The sequence below is a fragment of the Dipodomys merriami genome, unplaced genomic scaffold (assembly GCF_024711535.1).
Source record: "Dipodomys merriami isolate MVZ:Mamm:240054 unplaced genomic scaffold, mDipMer1.0.p SCAF_31, whole genome shotgun sequence".
Lineage (NCBI taxonomy): Eukaryota > Metazoa > Chordata > Mammalia > Rodentia > Heteromyidae > Dipodomys > Dipodomys merriami.
In genome coordinates this window covers 11,916,876-11,935,638 of record NW_027204604.1, presented here as the reverse complement: position 1 = coordinate 11,935,638, position 18,763 = coordinate 11,916,876, and the positions used below count along the sequence as shown (strand labels likewise).

The 18,763-nt window shown below is 41.0% G+C and overlaps 1 protein-coding gene across 1 annotated transcript in view; it reads left to right on the top strand.

Annotated features, from left to right (window-relative positions):
* The window catches only part of Zc3h11a (zinc finger CCCH-type containing 11A), a 33,062-nt gene that overhangs the window by 8,442 nt on the left and 5,857 nt on the right, over positions 1-18,763 (top strand). The window contains exons 4-12 of the mRNA XM_070041766.1: positions 746-949; positions 1,062-1,178; positions 1,864-1,944; positions 3,101-3,211; positions 4,144-4,206; positions 7,912-8,010; positions 9,046-9,114; positions 16,391-16,894; positions 17,516-17,595. Of these exons, the coding sequence (XP_069897867.1) occupies positions 746-949; positions 1,062-1,178; positions 1,864-1,944; positions 3,101-3,211; positions 4,144-4,206; positions 7,912-8,010; positions 9,046-9,114; positions 16,391-16,894; positions 17,516-17,595 (1,328 nt within the window). The remainder of the gene's footprint in view (positions 1-745; positions 950-1,061; positions 1,179-1,863; positions 1,945-3,100; positions 3,212-4,143; positions 4,207-7,911; positions 8,011-9,045; positions 9,115-16,390; positions 16,895-17,515; positions 17,596-18,763) is intronic.

Sequence of the window (18,763 nt, the reverse complement as noted above, 5' to 3'; positions counted from 1 at the left end):
ATGAGTCATTAGAAAACCACATCTGGTGGTTTTCATTTCTGTAATCCTAGCTACTCAGGAGGCAGAGATCTGAGGATTGCTGTTTGAAGCCAGTCTTGGCTGGGAAGCCCAGGACAGACTCTTTATCTCCAATTAACTACCAAAAAAGCTGAAAATGGAGCTGTGGCTCAAGTTGCAGAGCGCTGGCCTTGAGGAAAAATCCCAAGGACAGTGCTCGGCCCCTAGGACAGGCACATATACACAGAAAAGTATGTCACTCTTTTCTGATTTGGTTCAAGTAAATGTTATGTATCCTTTAAGTTCCTGTGCTGAGTAGAAATCCTAGAATTCAAAATTTAAATTAAATGTCTGGAATTTGCAAATAAATACTACACCTAGTCTAATATTTATTCTGTATTTTGAGGACCCATTGTGGTTTTGTATAGTGAAGAGTTCTGTTATCTAAGACACTTTTTTTTTTTTTTTGGTCCGTCTTGTGGCTTGAACTCTGTGTCTGAGCACTGTCCCTCAGCTCTCCAGCTCAAGGCTAGTGCTCTACCACTTGAGCTACAGTGCCACTTCCGAGTTCTGTTATCTAAAAGCACATTTTCCCTCCCTAGAATTTAGAATATAAACAGGAAAATTAGATTAAAAGACACAAATGATTATAATGACAACATACCAAACTTAACCATTAAGAGATGGATTTTTATTGAAAAATTGTACTTTCTACATTTAATTTATGTCTGGATTTGTGTGTGTGCAGCTGTGTTGCCCACTGTGCCGGAGTCACCAGAAGAGGAAGTGAAGGCCAGTCAACTCACAGTTCAGCAGAACAAACTGTCTGTACAGTCTAACCCCTCTCCTCAGCTGAGGAGCGTTATGAAAGTAGAAAGTTCTGAAAATGTGCCAAGCCCTACACATCCACCAGTGGTAATCAATGCTGCAGATGATGATGAAGATGATGATGGTAAAGTTTGAGCTTGCTTCTTACAGGATCTCTTAGTAAATGGGAAAATGTTGAGTAAAGCTCTAATAAAGCTCTTTTTAATTACCAATTTCCCTTAAATGTTGGCATACAGATCAGTTTTCTGAGGAGGGCGATGATACCAAAACACCCCCCATGCAGCCAACTCCTGAAGTCCATAATGGATTACGACTGGCTTCTGCCCGGAAACCTGGAGCAAATTTAAAGCAAGGTAAGAAAAGAGGCTGTTCCTAAGTCTTACACATAACACTATTCAGTTTGCCCACAATGTTTTAACTACCTTTGAAATGTAGTTCATAGTCATTGATTTTCTTTTCACTTTATTCATACTTCACACACATATTTACTATATGCTTTCTCAAGAATTCACTCAAGCGGGGGAGGGGGGGCAAAGGGGGGGGAAGGAGAAGGATTGGGATTGGGGGGGAGGGGGGAGGCTGGGAAGGGATGTGAAGGGTAAACCAAAGGAGGAGGCTGCAATGCTTGGTAAGAAATGTACGCATTATCCTGCCCATGTAATTGTAACCCCTCTGTACAGTATGTTCACAAATAAAATTAAATTAAATTTAAAAAAAAAGAATTCACTCAAAATATGAATGCCTGCTTTGAGCAGGTAAAAGGCAAAAGTACAAAGGCTCTAGGGCTGGGAAGGTGGCTCAGTGGTAGAGCGCTTGCCTTGCATGCATGAGGCCCTGGGTTCCATTCCTCAGCACCACATAAGCAAAAAGAAAAAAAGCCGGAAGTGGCACTGTGGCTCAAGTGGTAGATGCTAGCCTTGAGCTGAAGAACTGAGGGACAGCGCCCAGGCCCAGAGTTCAGGCCCCACGACCGGACCCCAAAAAAAAAAAAGTACAAAGGCTCTAGTTCCTCAGGTGGTTTTTATTTGGTTTTCTCAGGTGAATGTTTGAATTTTGGAATAAAAACTCTTGAGGAAATTAAATCAAAGAAAATGAAGGAAAAATCCAAGAAGCAAGGTGGTAAGTCATTTTTTGGCACAGATGGTTGTATGTTACCAGAGAAGAACAAAGACACATCTGGAAGCGATGGCCAAAATAGAGATTTCTATGACTTGGTTGGAACTGAAATACAGACTTCCTGCAGCTCTGTTTCAGTCTCCTTACTCTTCAGTTATTCAAATATGATGAAGAATCTGTTTATCTTGAGAAATACAACTGCCGAACATTGTACATGTACATAGACAGTTTGAACATGTACGAAGACAGTTGAGGCTGGCCTGGAACTTGTGGTCCTCCTGCCTCTAACTCCCAGTTACCTATACTGATAGTCTAGGTAGCACCACTCCTTCTAGCTAAGAACTGTATTATGGAAGTAAAATTGTATTATGAAGATTCTTCTAGGTTTTTATTCTGGAGCTTCCCTAAACCTGGTTAATGTATATTTTTAATCCTAAAAATTATGGGGGAATGTAATGTGTGTGGAGTCCGTTGGTTTTAAGAATTCTGCTGGAGACCAACACTGGGTTTGAGCTCAGACCCATACTTGCTAGACGAGTAGTCTAGCACTTGAGCCATTGCCTCCGCCTGTAAGACCTGTATTAAGCTAATTCTATAGGAACCTTGGAGTTTTGTTTTACACAAGATTAAATGTGGGGCTGGGAAGGTGGCTCAGTGGTAGAGCGCTTGCCTTGCATGCATGAGGCCCTGGGTTTGATTCCTCAGCACCACATAAGCAGAAAAAAAAAAAGCCGGAAGTGGCACTGTGGCTCAAGTGGTAGATGCTAGCCTTGAGCTGAAGAGCTGAGGGTCAGCGTCCAGGCCCAGAGTTCAGGCCCCACGACCAGACCAAAAAAAAGAAAAGATTAAATGTTAGAAACAGGTGAATTGCCTAATACACTTCTAAGGTTATCTTTAGAATAATGTTAGCCTTATTGGTAAATAAAAGTGGGTTGAGTGCCTAAATTACTCAAAACAATTTTGCAGCTTATTTTCACATTATGTCTAAGTCTTCCCTAGCCAATTACCCCTTCGGGACTTTAGATAAGAGGATAAAGAAAAACTGATCTACTGTAGTCATAGAATAATTTATATAGACTGGGTTTTAGAAACAAAATCCCTTGACTTGTGATAGCATTTTTCTGTAAGTTATTTGCTATTCTTTGACTTTCTTACTCAGAAGGTTCTTCAGGAGTTTCCAGTCTTTTACTCCAGCCTCAGCCCATTCCAGGTCCTGAAAAAGAGAATGTCCGGACTGTGGTGAGGACAGTAACTATGTCAAGCAAACAAGGTGAGGGATGGGCAGGGCTTAATTCCTACTTCCATGTTATTGGTTGTGTTATTTTTTTTGTCTCTAACTTTTGGTGGCTTTGCAGGAAGGCTTTAATATGTTGGTCAGATACAAGGATGAGAAGGAAAGTGGGTACATTTAATGCTTCTGTTTAAAAGGTTGAGCCAGGCACTGATGGCTCATGCCTATAGTCCTAGCTACTCAGGAGATCTGAGGATCATGGTTCAGAGCCAGCCCAGTCAGGAAAATCTGTAAGACTTATCTGCAATTAACCATCATAAAACCAAAAGTGGCGCTGTGGTTCAAAGTGGTAGAGAGTCTTGAGCAAAAAGAGCTTACAGTGCCCAGGCCCCAAGTCCTACGAATGACAAAAAGTAAATAAAAAGTTGAAATTTTATTCAAGCATCCCTTACTTAGGTATTCTTTATAATCATTAATTCAGCAAATTTATTGGCTCCTCATTGTGGGTAAAGAATTCTAATAAACGTTTGAGTATATTAAAAAATGTCATAGGAATGACATAGGGATTGTACATATTTAAATGTGCCCTTTGTACAACAAATAACCAGAAGAAAGCTCTCTTGCTCAAGTGATAAAGTATAACTTTTCAAAGTGCAAAAGGTATAGCTTGGGTTTTATAAAAAGTTGGTTAAGAACATAAGCTGTCTTATACTTGGCTGCTTCCTATACTTGGCTGCTTTCAATAATACTGTAATATTGCTTTCCTTTGGACTCTGCATTTGACCCCATCTGCCTCCACCCCTGCCCAGTCTTCCTTTATTTATTTGTAGTCTTAAGACCTGATTTTTAAGTGGCTTCCTAGTGGGCTCATACTATTGTCGGCACATAGTTTCTACTCAATAATACAGAAATCTAATGATAGGGAAATTCTCAGAGCTAACAATACAGAAATTCTGTTTTTGCCATTTCAGGAGAAGAACCCTTGGTTAGATTGAGTCTTACAGAGAGACTGGGAAAACGAAAATTTTCAGTGGGTAAGAAATGTAGTGCATGCCTTTTGTTTCTGCTTGTTTGTTCAATAACATGCTTGCTTCGGCACACTCTATACACATCCCATCAGTGCTGATTCACCGCTCCTTTATTATTCTTGACCAAAAGCACTTGTAAAATTTCCTCATGGTTTTCATGTGAGCTTTCCTTAAATTTTTCATTGAAGTTACTAGTTATAATTAAATTAGATTCTGACCATGACCAGCTTTTTTAAAAAGAAAGGTAAAGAATACCTTTATTTCTTTGGATAGACTTAGTGTATTTTAGAACAGGGAAAGTGTCTAATTAATTAAATTTCATTTCTTAAATTTATTTTATTCAGTCTTTTACTGCTTTAATATTTAGGGAAGTAATTTACTATGTTACTGAATTGTATATCTACTATGTGTCTGTCTCAAAAAGTTACTTTAAAAGCTGGGCACCAGTGGCTCACATCCATAATTTTTTATTTATTTATTTATTTATTTATTTAGTCGGTCTTGGGACTTGAACCCCAGGCTTGGGTGCTGTCCCTGAGCTGTTCAGCTCAAAGTGAGCACTCTACCCATTGAGCCACAGCACCACTTCCAGTTTTCTAGTGATTTATTGGAGAAAAGAGTCGCATGGACTTTTCCTACCCTACCGGAGCTGGCTTTTGAACCTCAATCCTTAGATCTCAGCCTCCTGAGTAGCTAGGATTACAGGCGTGAGCCACCAGTGCCCAGCTAATGCCTGTATTCTCAGGAGGCTGAGATCTGAGGATCATGGTTCAAAGCCAGCCTGGGTATGAAAGTGAGATTTTTATCTCAAACTACCAAAAAGGCCAGAAGTGGAGCTGTGGCTCAAGAGGTAGCAAAAGAAGCTCAGGAACTGCACCTAGGCTCTGAGTTTAAGCCCCAAGACTGGCAAAAAAATATTTTGAAAACCTGAGTTTATAGATTTCTTTTTTGTTGTCATTTATGCTGATACAGGGTGTGAACTTAGGCTTCAGATTTGCTCACCTGTACTTTCCTGCCTCCACTGACTTTGATCCTCCTGAGTAGCTAGGATTTATACTGTGAGGCACTGGCGCCTGTCATGACTTTAGAGATTTTTTTGTGTGTGTGTGCCCATCCTGGGGCTTGATCTCAGGGCATAGGTGCTGTCCCTCAGTTTTTTTGCTAAAGGCTTGCACTCTACCACTTCCAGCTTTTGGGTTATTAATAAGAGATAAGTGTCTCATAGCTTAGAACAGTGATCCTCTGATCTTAGCTTCCTGAGTAGCTAGGATTATAGGCATGGGCCACCACCTCTTAACTAGAAACTTTAATACTACTTAGAATGTATTTAAAATACAACATTATTTTCATTTTATGTTTTTTGGTGGGTTTTTTTTTTCTATATTCTCATTGCCCTGTCTTCTAAACTGTCCAGGAATGGTGATACATGCTTGTAATTTTATCACTTAGGAGACAGGGAAAGAAAATCAAAAAGTTTAAGGCCATCCTGAGATAACATAGTAAGACCTTGTCTCAAAGAATCAAGATGTAACTCAGTGGTAGAGCACTTGCATAGCATACACAAGTCCCTGGGTTCAATCCTCAGCACTACTAAAACAACATGAACCAAAAAAATGTTATGAGCTTAGTTGCTTTCAAGTTTTCAGCCAGTCAGAAAATGAAAATATTGGGCTGGGAAGGTGGCTCAGTGGTAGAGTGCTTGCCTTGCGTGCATGAGGCCCTGGGTTTGATGCCCTGGCACCACATAAGCAGAAAAAGCCAGAAGTGGTGCTGTGGCTCAAGTGTTAGAGTGCTAGACTTGAGCTGAAGAGCTGACGGACAGCATGGAGGAGGGGGGGAGGGAGGTTGGAGGAGGAAGAAATATTGAATCTGTTGGACAGTTATTGCCATAAATAGTAAAAACCTTTCAACAATTAAATCATGCCTATAATTACTACAGATTCGTTGTGTCAAAATACCTGTGTATACTTTGAATCTAATCATAAGAAATGCCTGTGAAAGTTTTCTGCAGTGTGCTTATTAAATTTAGAAAGATGTAATTAATTTAATCAGTTATATGTAAATGAATAGAGTATAGGTTATTTCCAACAGGAAGGCCTAGAAATCCTTTATCAGCACTTCAAGAAACAATCCCAACCCTAGAAATTTTTTTTTAGAGACATTGTCTTGCTGTATAATCCTAGCTATACAGGAGGCCTGAGATCTGAGTATCACAATTCAAAGCCAGCCAGGACAGGAAGTCTGTGAGACTCTTATCTCCAATACACTACCAAAAACAGAAAACAGAAGTGGAGCTATGATTCAAGTGGTAGAGTACTAGCCTTTAGCAAAAGATCAGGGACAGCACAAGACTCTTGATTTCAAGCCTCAGAACCAGCACAAAAAGAAACAATAACAAAAAAATTTAAACTAATGATATTTAAAGGTGGGCACTTGTGGCTCAAGCCTATAATCCTGGCCACTCAGGGGAGGGGGCTGGGATCTGGAGGATGAAGAGGTTCAAGGTCATCCCCAGGCAAAAAAATTTGGCTCAACTTCATCTCTAAACTAACCAGCAAAATGGGTGGCTGGAGATGTGGCTCAAGTGGTAGAATACCAGCCTAGAAAGCACAAGTCCCTATACCACTGCAAAAACTGCTAACACTTAAATGATTTATACTGGACATGTATGGTGCTGTACACTGGATGAGGAAATTTGATTCAGGTCTTGGTCTGTTAGAAACTAGTTGATAACTTGGGTAAGAAAATTAGAACCTGGGGCTGGGAAGGAGGCTCAGTGGTAGAGCGCTTGCCTTGCATGCTCAAGGCCCTGGGTTGGATTCCTCAGCAACACATAAGCAAAAAGAAAAAAGAAAAAAGCCGGAAGTGGCGCTCTGGCTCAAGTGGTAGAGCACTAGCCTTGAGCTGAAGAGCTGAGGGACAGCGCCCAGGCCCAGAGTTCAGGCCCCACAACTGACTGGACCCCCCCCCCAAAAAAAGAAAGAAAATTAGAACCTTAGATTTCCTGTTACTGAAGGAAGGTACTGTTTATAGAAACAAATTTCATAAAGTTTTGTAATTTTGTTGTTTCATGAATTCAGCACTTGCAAGTTAAAAGTCTTTTTTTAAGTATGATTATTTTTCACGTTCTTATTTGTAAACTCAACCTATGGTTGGCTTATGGTCTCATTTGTAGTTTTAGTGAGCTTGATAAATGCTTATTTATGCATTTAAATTTTGTCCCTTCCTTCTTTGTAGGGTACTTTTACTCCACTGAGTTCTGAGGAAACTAGGGACAGATATACCATGTGAAAGCAGAAAACTTTTGCATTATCTGATTTTGCTTTTATTTCTTGACCAAATGAAAGACTGCAATTTTTGTTTTTGTTTTTTTCCAGTCCTGGGGCTTGACCTCAGGGCCTGGGCACTGTCCCTGAGCTTCTTTTGCTCAAGGCTAGCACTCTGCCACTTGAGCCACAGTGCCACTTCTGGCTTATTCTGTTTATGTGGTACTGAGGAATTAAACCCAGGGCTTCATGCATGGTAGGCGAGAATTCTATAGGCTAGCACTCTGCCACTTGAGCCACAGCGCCACTTCTGGCTTATTCTGTTTATGTGGTACTGAGGAATTAAACCCAGGGCTTCATGCATGGTAGGCGAGAATTCTATCACTAAGCCACATTCCCAGCCCCTTGAAGACTACAGTCTTGAACTTGTTTCCCCTGTCTATAGGTGGGGACAGTGATCCCCCATTAAAGCGGAGCCTAGCACAGAGGCTCGGGAAGAAAGTGGAGGTGCCAGACACTAACCCTGACAAAACACAAAAGAAAGGTAAGTTTGTTCTAACATTTACTCTATCACTGTGTTAGAAGTTTATAACTGAAGTTCATCATTCTTTTGTTCCTGCTCATTAGGTGGTTCTTTTAGTTTATATTATTATTTGACAAACATTTGAGTGTCTGCTAGATTCTGACCAGACACTGTTGAGTAAAGTTAACATCATCATACCTCTTAATAATAGACTCCTGGCAGGGAGGAAATCTTATAGGTGTTGTGATTAAGTTCTGTGACAGAGGAAGTACACAGTGGTATGTAAACATACAGGAAGGACACCAAACCTTTTCATTAGTGAGAGGTACATTTTTACTTTTCTGATCTAATTAGGGGTTTTTATGGTTGGTTTTTTTTCCCTGAGCTTTTCAAAATATTCTAGAGAATCTGTGATTCACCTAAATCTGTTCTGTAGAGAGGAAGAGTTTAAGATCTTGAAAGATTTAAAGAGTAAAACACAAAGCAAAACTACTTATTTATACCCCAGGTATAGTGTAACTGGATAAACTGGCTAGTGCCTGTAATCCCAATTTCAGCTAATCAGAGAGTGGAGACCAGGAGATTGTGAATTCAGGCTAGATGAGGCAAAGTTAAAAGACTATGTCAGAACTGAAATGTTGCTCAAGAGGTGAGTAATGTTTGCTGAGCATGAGAAGGGCCCCAGAGTCTCACCGTAGTACCACAAAAGGAAAGAAGGAGACCTGGGCTCCAGTGGCTTACACCTGTAATTCTAGCTACTTAGGAGGCTGAGAGCTGAGGATCAGTGTGAAGCCAGTCAGGGCAGGAAAGTCCATGAGATACTTATCTCCAATTTACCACCACAAAACTGGAAATGGCACTGTAGCTCAAAATGGAAGATAGAGCCCTAAGCAAAAGCTTAGGGACAGTGTCCAGGCCTTGAGGTCAAGCTCCCCAAGATGCCCCCCCCAAAAAAGGGAAGAAATATCATCTAATTTGTGAGCTTAAAAAGATAATTTGATCTACAAAAAGTTTCTTTTCTAACTTTTGTATTTTGAATTTTTTTTCTGTTCATAGTTCAAGTTTCCAAGTCTTTGAAGGAGCGTTTAGGTATGTCAGCTGGTCCAAACAGTGAGGAGACAACAGGTATTTGTCATAAAACTAAATTCTGATATTATTTTTCTTGATATCTATTCTTTCCAGTTTGCTTACTACACTTGGGTTTTGTGGCTTTGGTTCTTAATGAATTCTCTTGGTTTTAGCTATTGATTACTTGCTGGTATGGAGTCCTTTCTTGTAATTAGGGCAAAACTATTATCATAGTGTTATAGGACATCCAACAAAAATTAGGTAAAAATTAAACAAAATAGTATGTTCTAATAGTCTAGGAGTATAGATCAATGCTAAGCTGTATAAGCCCCCAAGTTCAGTCCTCCACATAAACAGAAGTCATTGAGAGATTGGAGACCTAGCTCAAGTGGTAGGGAACCTGCCAATGAGTGTAAAACATCAGATAGTTCAAGTCCCAGTCTCATGGGTGCTTGTGGCTCACACCAGTAATCTTAACTACTCAGAAGTCTAAGATCTGAGAAACATGGTTCAAAGCCAGTCCAGAAAGGAAAGTCTATAAGGCTCTTATCTCTACTACCAAAAAGCTGGTGTAGAACTGTGGCTTAAGTAGTAGAGTCCTAACCTTGAGCAAAAACGCTCAGGGACAGTGCCCAGGCATTGAGTTCAAGATCTGGTAATAGATCATATCACTGTGTAAAAATCATGAACTCTCACATTAGGCCTATCAGGTTGAAAGAAATTAATTTTATAAGGAGGAGGAGTGGCTGGGCATCGGTGGCTCAGGCCTATAATCTTAGCTACTCAGGAGGCTAAGATCTGAGGATCACGGTCCAAAGCCAGCCCGGGCAGGAAAGTCTCTGAGACTCTTATCTCCAATAAACCACTAGAAAACTGGAAGTGCTACTGTGGCTCAAGTGGCAGAGCACTGATCTTGAGCTGAAGAGCTCAGGGACAGCACCCAGGCCCAAAGTTGAAGCCCCATGACTGACCAAAAAAGAAGGGAGGAGCGCTGTGGCTCAAAGTGGTAGTGCTAGCCTTGAATGAAAAAGTTCAAGGACAGTGTCTAGGCCCTGAGTTCAAGCTCCACAATTGACCAAAAACAAGAAAACTATCTTTTCCTTTAGCTGGGTGCCTGTGGCTCATGCCTGTAATCCTAACTACTCAGGAGGCTGAGATCTGAGGATCACAGTTCAACCAGTCTAGACAGGAAAGTATGTGAAACTTTTTTTGGGGGGAGGGGAGGGGGGCGGTCGTGGGGCCTGAACTCTGGGCCTGGGCGCTGTCCCTCAGCTCTTCAGCTCAAGGCTAGCACTCCACCACTTGAGCCACAGCACCACTTCCGGCTTTTTTTTTTTTTATGCTTATGTGGTGCTGAGGAATGGAACCCAGGGCCTCATGCATGCAAGGCAAGCACTCTACCACTGAGCCACCTTCCCAGCCCCAGTATGTGAAACTTTTTTTTTTTTTTTTTTGGTCCGGTCGTGGGGCCTGAACTCTGGGCCTGGGCGCTGTCCCTCAGCTCTTCAGCTCAAGGCTAACACTCTACCACTTGAGCCACAGCGCCACTTCTGGCTTTTTTCTTTTTGCTTATGTGGTGCTGAGGAATCGAACCCAGGGCCTTGAGCATGCAAGGCAAGCACTCTACCACTGAGCCACCTTCTCAGCCCAGTATGTGAAACTTTTATCTTCAGTTAATCACCAGAAAACCAGAAGTGGCACTGTGGCTCAAAGTGGTATAGCTCAGGGACAGTGCCCAGGCTCTGAGTTCAAGCCCTATGACTGACACCACCCCATCCATTTAAAAAAAAAAAAAAAAAAGGAAAAGAGCCAGGTTCTGATGGTTCTTTCCTGTATTCTGTGGAGGCTGACATCTGATGATCACAGTTCAAAGCCAGGAAAGTCTGAGACTCTTATATCTCAAATTATCACCAAAAAAGTCAAGAGTAGAGCTGTGTCTCAAATAGTAGAATACTATCTTCAGCAAAAATGCTCAAGGACAGTGCCCAAGCTCTTAAGTTCAGACCGACACCAAAAAAAAATAATAATAATAATAATTCATTTTCTTTAAAGTCATTTTCTGAAAAATAATGTTTTTTTAAATGCAAAAAGCTTGTAAAACAGCACATACACCAGCACATACACCAGTTTTGACCTTTTTATTTTATTTTTTAATAAATTAGGAAAGGAATGCACTTTCAATAGAAAATAGATGGGCTGGGAAGGTGGCTCCGTGGTAGAGCACTTGCCTTGCATGCCTGAGGCCCTGGGTTCCATTCCTCAGCACCACGTAAGCAAAAAGAAAAAAGCCAGAAGTGGCGCTGTGGCTCAAGTGGTAGAGCGCTAGCCTTGAGCTGAAGAGCTGAGGGACAGCGCCCAGCCCAGAGTTCAGGCCCCACGACCAGGCCCCTCCTCCCCCCAAAAAAAAGAAAAAAGAAAATAGATGAAAGCAGGTCATCTCTAGGGTGAAAATGATTTTTATCCTGGCACAAGTTTTTATTTGAAATGTAAGGGGTCTTAAGATCCTCCCAAGGACCAGCCCATGGGTAGTCACTGTCCCAAGGTGGGGAGAGATTTACTGAATTAAATTTGATCCCTAGGCCATAGTTCCCAGATCTAAGTAGTTAAAAGATTCATTGTTCCAGGAACTATTCGTTGACCTGTTGACTAAAAACTATCATTAATATTTAGGTGGGTAGATTACTCAAAGAACCCATCCTGTGACATTCCATGACTTTAGTTGGGTACATAACCTGGTTTAATTACAATGTTTTCTTCAGAGACCTTCTGAACTTCCATTTTATTTCCTTTTGCATTTTCCCATAACTTATGGCTAGGTGTTTAATTTATTCCTCCATCAGGACGCAAGATCCCAAAAATATTTTAGAGAATGTAAGTTAAAGTCAGTCTTTGGGTACTTTCTGGGGGATAGACCTAGATAGAGTCTTGTTCTTGTACTCTCTTGATGGAGACAGCTGTGTCAGTGGGATCTCAGGTCCTGGATGATCCAAGATGCACAAAATGGTATGTGTGTATTAATAGAAGGGGTTCATCCTTTGGAGATCATAAACAACTGTAGTTGTGTTCAAGGAGGAGGCACATTTGGGTTTTTCCTCCAGAATAATAGAAATAGCAGTTGAAAAAAAGGCAAAATTGGATGACAGAAAGGAGTAAGCAGCAGATAAATGGGCTTATATTATGAACTGTTTCTTTTCCATCTCTTGGCTTGAGTTAATTTTGAAAAGGTTGGCACATTCAACTCCATTTGGAGTCTTTTTTAATTTATTTTTTAATTTTCACAGGTGTAAAGAGTTCAGTAAAGAGAAGTAAGGCCATTCAGGAGAGTGAGCAGCAGGGCCTGGAAATTGATTGTCCACCTAGTGTACCAGGGACCAGCTGTTTTTGTTTTTTTGTTTTTGTTTTTGTTTTTTCAATCATGGGCCTGAACTCTGGGCCTGGACACTGTCCCTTAGCTGTTAGCTCAAGGCTAGGGCTCTACCATTTGAGCCACAGAGCCACTTCTGGCTTTTTTTGCTTATGTGGTGCTGAGGAATCGAACCCAGGGCTTCATGCATGCAAGTCAAGCACACTACCACTGAGCCACCTTTCCAGGCCCGGACCAGGTGTTTTGTATTGTCCCTCTCCAGCTTTTTTTCTTCCCTTTTGGCAGTTTGTCAGAGGTTGATTTCTTTGTTTGAAACAAGCAAGACCTGTCCTTGGGCAGTAGCCACAGGAGGGCTGGCCTGTGTTACAGCAAGACCCTTCCCTCAGTGGTAGCTACCAGTGTGGGGCTCAAGGCTAGCTTTCTATCATTTTTTAGTAACAGCACCACTTTCTTTTTTGTTGTTGTTGTTGGTCATGGGGCTTGAACTCCAGCCTGGGCACTGTCCCTCAGCTCTTTAGCTCAAGGCGAGCGCTTTCCCACTTGAGCCACAGTGCCACTTCCGGTTTTCTGGTGGTTTATTAGAGATAAGAGTCTCACGGACTTTCCTACCCAGGCTGGCTTTGAACTATGATCCTGAGATCTCAGCCTCCTGAGTAGCTAGGATTATACAAGTGAGCTACCAACACCCAGATAATCATTTTTTGTTTTTTTATTCATCTGTCAATAGATACCCCAACTGAGTCTACATTTGGCTATTAGGAATAGTGCTTCAATAGCATTGGGGTATAGTGTCTCTATGCTGATTTAGATTCCTTAGGGTAAATACCCAGCCATACAATATACATGGATCATGTGAGTTTTTTGAGGAACCACCACACTGGTTTCCAATAGTAGCTTTACTAACTTACCTTTCTACTAATATTGTATAAAGTATTTATTTTCCCAGCATCTTCACTAGTATTAGTTGTTCTTTTATTTTCTAGGTTATAGCCATTTTGAATGGAGTAAGAAAGAACTACTGTGTAGTTTTGATTTGCATTTGCTTGACTAAAAAATTTTCCATTCTTGGGCTGGGAAGGTGGCTCAGTGGTAGAGCGCTTGCCTTGCATGCTCGAGGCCCTGGGTTCGATTCCTCAGCACCACATAAGCAAAAAGAAAAAAGCTGGAAGTGGCGCTGTGGCTTAAGTGGTAGAGCGCTAGCCTTGAGCTGAAGAGCTGAGGGACAGCGCCCAGGCCCAGAGTTCAGGCCCCATGACCGGACCAAAAAAAAAAAAAATTTTTTTTCCATTCTTTTCATGCACTCATTGGCCACTTGTACTGATTTCCAGAATTGTCTTTTCATTTTGCTTATTTGTATAGATTGATTCTTTTGGTGACTTTTTTTTTGTGTGTGTGCCAGTCCTGAGGCTTGAACTCAGGGCCTGGACACTGTCCCTGAGCTTATTTTGCTCAAGGCTAGCACTCTACCACTAAACCACATTGCCATCTTTACTGATTTTTTTTAGTTGTTTACATATTCTGGATATTAACTCCCTATTAAATAAATAACTAGCAGTGATTCTTAGTTTTTGTTTTTGTGCTGGTCCTGGGATTGGAACTCAGTGCCTGAGCTCCATCTTCGAACTCTTTGGCTCAAGCCTAGTGCTCTACCTCTTGAGCCTCAGCTCTACTTCCAGTTTTTTGCTGGTTAATTGGAGGTTAAAATCTCACAGACTTTTGTTTCTAGGCTGGCTTCAAACTGCATCCTCAGATATTAGCCTCCTGAGTAGGATTGCAAGCGTGAGCCACTGTACCCAGCTTTCTTCAATTCTGTAGGTTCTGTCTTCATTCCAATAGTCAGTGCTGTGCAAAACCTTTTTAGTTTAATACAATCGTGCATTTTAGTTCTTATTTCCTGAGTTATTGGCATCTTGTTCAGGAAGTTGTTGCCTATTGTCTTCAAATATTTCCCTATAATCGTTCTAAAGTTGCAGGTTTCACATTAAAATCTTTAATCCCTGGAGTTTTAGGCAGAGGAAATGATTTTGTTCTGAGTGGATGGCTCATTGCCAGTGCTTCAACAGGAAACATTCTTTATACATTGGGCTTCGAGTTTTTGTGCAGAGTGAGATGGGGAGCCGGGGGGGGGGGGGGGGGGGAATCTGCTTTTCAGTTTTTCAGTTTTCTACATGTGGATATCCAGGTCTCCCAGCACCATTTGTTAAGAGGTTATCTTTTCTCAAACATAGGTTTTTGGCACCTTGTTAAAGAATCAGATGGCTTTAGTTGTGTGTGTTTGTGTCTGTATCTTCTGTTCTATTCTGTGTGTTTGGTTTTGTGCCAGAACCTTGCTACTTTTGTTACTATGACCCTGTAATATTCTTTGAAATCACATTTTATGATACCTCTCCATTGCTTTTTTTGCTTAGTATTGCTTTATTTGAGGTCCTTTGTCTTTCTGTGGTTTTTATGTTTTTTTCTAGTTTGTTGAGGACTGCATTGAACCTGCAGATTGCTTTCAATAGTATAGCCACTTTCACAATATTGAATATTTCTTCTAATCCCTGAACATAGGATGTTTTTTCTTTTTTCTTTTTCTTTTTCTTTTTTTGTTGGTCATGGGGCTTGAACTCTGGGCTGGGCGCTATCCCTCAACTCTTCAGCTCAAGGTGAGCGTTTTACCACTTGAGCCACAGCACCACTTCCAGTTTTCTGAATGGTTTATTGGAGATGAGAGTCTCACAGAGTTTCCCACTTGGGCTGGCTTTGAACCACGATCCTGAGATCTCAGCCTCCTAAGTAGCTAGGATTACAGGCATGAGCCACTGGTGCCCAGCACAGGGAGCTTTTATTCATTGATTTAGACACATATAATCTCCAACACAGGAGGAGAGGGAGGGAGGAATGAATGAATGAAAGAATCTATCTCTTTATATCATGCCAACTTCTGGGCCTTTCCTATTTTATTTTTTCTATGGTCACTTATTTCATCTCCTTTTACTGCTTTAAATGCCACTGAAATATCCCTTCTGCTATTTCCCTTAGCCAATTCCTAGACAACAATGACCATTCTTGCTGTATGCTCAGGGTAGTTTTAGGTGTGGTTTTTTTTTTTGTTGTTGTTGGTACTAGGGCTTAAATTCAGGGGTTTAAGATAACTGGACTTGATTGTTCAGCTGGTAGTCTACTGCTTGAGCCATGCCTCCAGCCTGGCTTTTTGCTGGTTATTTTAGAGTTGGAGTCTCACAGACTTTTTGCCCTGTCTGGCTTCAAACTGTGATCCTCTGGATCTTCACTTCCTTTAATAGTGGGTGAGCTATTAGCACCTAATTTGAAAACAGTTTTTAATACATTATTATAGCTTGTTTAATTACTGATCTGTTAGACTGTAGACTACATGTGGACAGTGGTAGTATTTTACCATTAGATGTCCAGCACAAGTTTATATCTGTGAATGGGAAGATTTTATTTCTATTTTATTTATAAGGTAAGATTTATAATGGCAGACTTCTCCAACTTGGAAATGCTTTTCAGATCTTAAGAATAAGCTTCTGAATAAAAATGCACATGAGGCTGAGAAGGTGACTGTGGTAGAGCGCTTGCCTCGCATGCATGAGGCCCTGGGTTTGATTCCTCAGCACCACATAAGCAGAAAAAGCCAGACGTGGCACAGTGGCTCAAGTAGTAGAGCACTAGCCTTGAGCTGAAGAGCTGAGTGAGGGACAGCACCCAGGCCCAGAGTTCAATCCCCATGACCGACAAATTAAATAAATAAAAATGCACATGAGAAGTGTTTCCTCTTTAGAGTTCTAAGAAACTAAAGTATAGTAGTAGTAAACTACTTACTAAAGCATAATAGTCTAATGTAGGGCATGAAGCTGTACCAATTGAGCACTTTACTGGCCCCTGAAGGCTTTCTCTCTGCTGGACTGTTAGAAGAGTAGCAGGATCATAACTCCAAGTACAATGACATGTTTCTTTCCAAAACAGAGAGAGTTAATAAAGTTGGTGAGATCCATGTCAAAACATTAGAAGAAATTCTTCTTGAAAGAGCCAGTCAAAAACGTGGAGAACTACAAACTAAACTCAAGACAGAGGGACCTTCAAAAGCTGAAGATTCTACTTCAGGAACAAGAAGTTCTTCTGCTGTCCGAATTAAAACTTTCTCTGAGGTCCTAGCTGAAAAAAAGCATCGGCAGCAGGAAACCGAGAGACAAAAATGCAAAAAGGACGCAACTTGCATTAAGCTAAAGAGTGACACTGATGTAAAAAAGCCATTGGTTTTACCACAGGTGGTTGTCAGCACAGGACAACCAGAAGAGCCTGCAGGAAGAGCACGGTCCATGCAGGAAGTACACATTAAGACACTGGAGGAGATTAAGCTGGAGAAGGCACTGAGGGCACAACAGAGCTCCGAGAGCAGTGCCAGCTCCCCGCCTCCACCGGAGGCCACCCCCACAGCCAGACGGCTTCTGCGAATCACCAAAAGAACAGGTCTGTATTATCACTGCCCTAGGTAACTTTTCAAAGGACCTTGTGCCACACAACCTTCATAGGAGTTCTTTGAATTTTTTGTTGTTGTTGTTGTTGTTTTTTTGTTTTTGGTCATGAGGCTTGACCTCTGGGGTTGGGCACTGTCCCTCAGCCCTTCAGCTCAAGGCGAGCACTCTACCGCTTGAGCCACAGCGCCACTTTCGGTTTTCTAGTGGTTTATTGGAGATAAGAGTCTCACGGACTTTCCTTGCCCAGGCTGGCTTTGAACCATGATCCTCAGATCTCAGCATCCTGAGTAGCTACGCTTACAGGCGTGAGCCACCAGTGTCCAGCAAGAATTTCTTACTGATCACTTGGGAATCATTGGATTCCAAAATGTGGTTTGGTAACAGCAGTACAATATGATGTGCATAGAGTCCTTGATATTTTAACATGCACTTGAGATTCCATAGGACCAGTGAGCTTTATATACATTTTGTCATATTTTTTATTTTTTTTTATTTTTATTTTTTGTCATATTTTTTAATCACTGCTCTGAGCCCAAGAAATTCTGTCACTCACTCATCCTTACAAAGCTGCAGTCTAAGTGAAATAACTTAATGTCTTTCATTGCAAGTATAGGTACAAAAGAAGAGAAGAGACTTCAGGAAGGAAGTGAAGTTGCTTCTCAGATGAGTGTTACTGTGGCAGAGGCTAATGAGGTGAGTTAAGATCATCATGTAGTGTTCATGACGAATGAAAGCTAAATGAATATTAAAACCTTAATATAAGGTTTTTAACCTTAACATAAGTGTCTCTTAAACCTTTCACTGATTGGTGTGCCTGTATTTTTGAGGTTTTTGTTGGTGGGATTTGTTGTTGTTTATTTTTATTTTGTTAGGGGTGTGTGTGTGTGTGAATGTGATGAGGGAAAGAGGACTGACTGAATTGGAAGTGTGCCTGGCTCATCCTCCCTAATGCTGGGGTTACAAATGTGATCAACATTATGCTTAGAAAATTCATCAGTGCTTCTCAGTGTTCTTTACCTCCTAATTTTTTTTAATTAAAAGTTTTATTTATTTTATTTCTTTATTTTTTGGTCAGTCGTGGGGCTTCAGCTCTGGGTTTAGGCACTGTCCCTGAGCTCTTCAGCTCAAGGTGAGTGCCCTACCGCTTGAGCCACAGTGCCACTTCCGGTTTTCTGGTGGTTTATCAGAGATAGGAGTCTCATGGACTTTCTTGCCCGGGCTGGCTTTGAACCTCAGATATTAACCTCCTGAGTAGCTAGGATTACAGGCATGAGCCACCGGTGCCCAGTAAAAGTTATATTTTTTAAACTTAGATTTTCCCTGCCTTTGTACATAACAACTTAAAGAACTTTCTCTTTTAAAGAATAAGTAATGTCAAGTATGGTGGCACATACCCGTGATCCTAGTACTCTGGAGGCTGAGGTTAGAATCTCAAGACTGAGGCCAGTCTGGGCTATACAGCAAGACTTTGTCTCCAAAAGAAAAAGGAAAAAAAAAAAATAGTAAACCGTACATGTTGGCACAGCCATAATCCCAGCCCTTGGGAGGCTGAAGCAAGGAAGCAAAAGGATTGTTAAGTTTAATGCCAACCTCAGATACATAGCAGAATCTTCTTTCAAAAAAAAAAAACAAGAAAAATTTAAAAAGAATACAAACTCTCTAATCTACAACTCAGATATATATTTTTTTCATAGATTTCTGTCAAGTTTGTTTATATATGCATTTATGTGACCTTTTTAATGTTTATAAAACCATTGAAAATTTTGCTTTAGCTTTACCATCTTACTGTCTAATCTTCCTGGACATGTAGATTTTCTTTTACACAGTGAAAATTAGATCATGAGTATCTTTGAACAAGTCT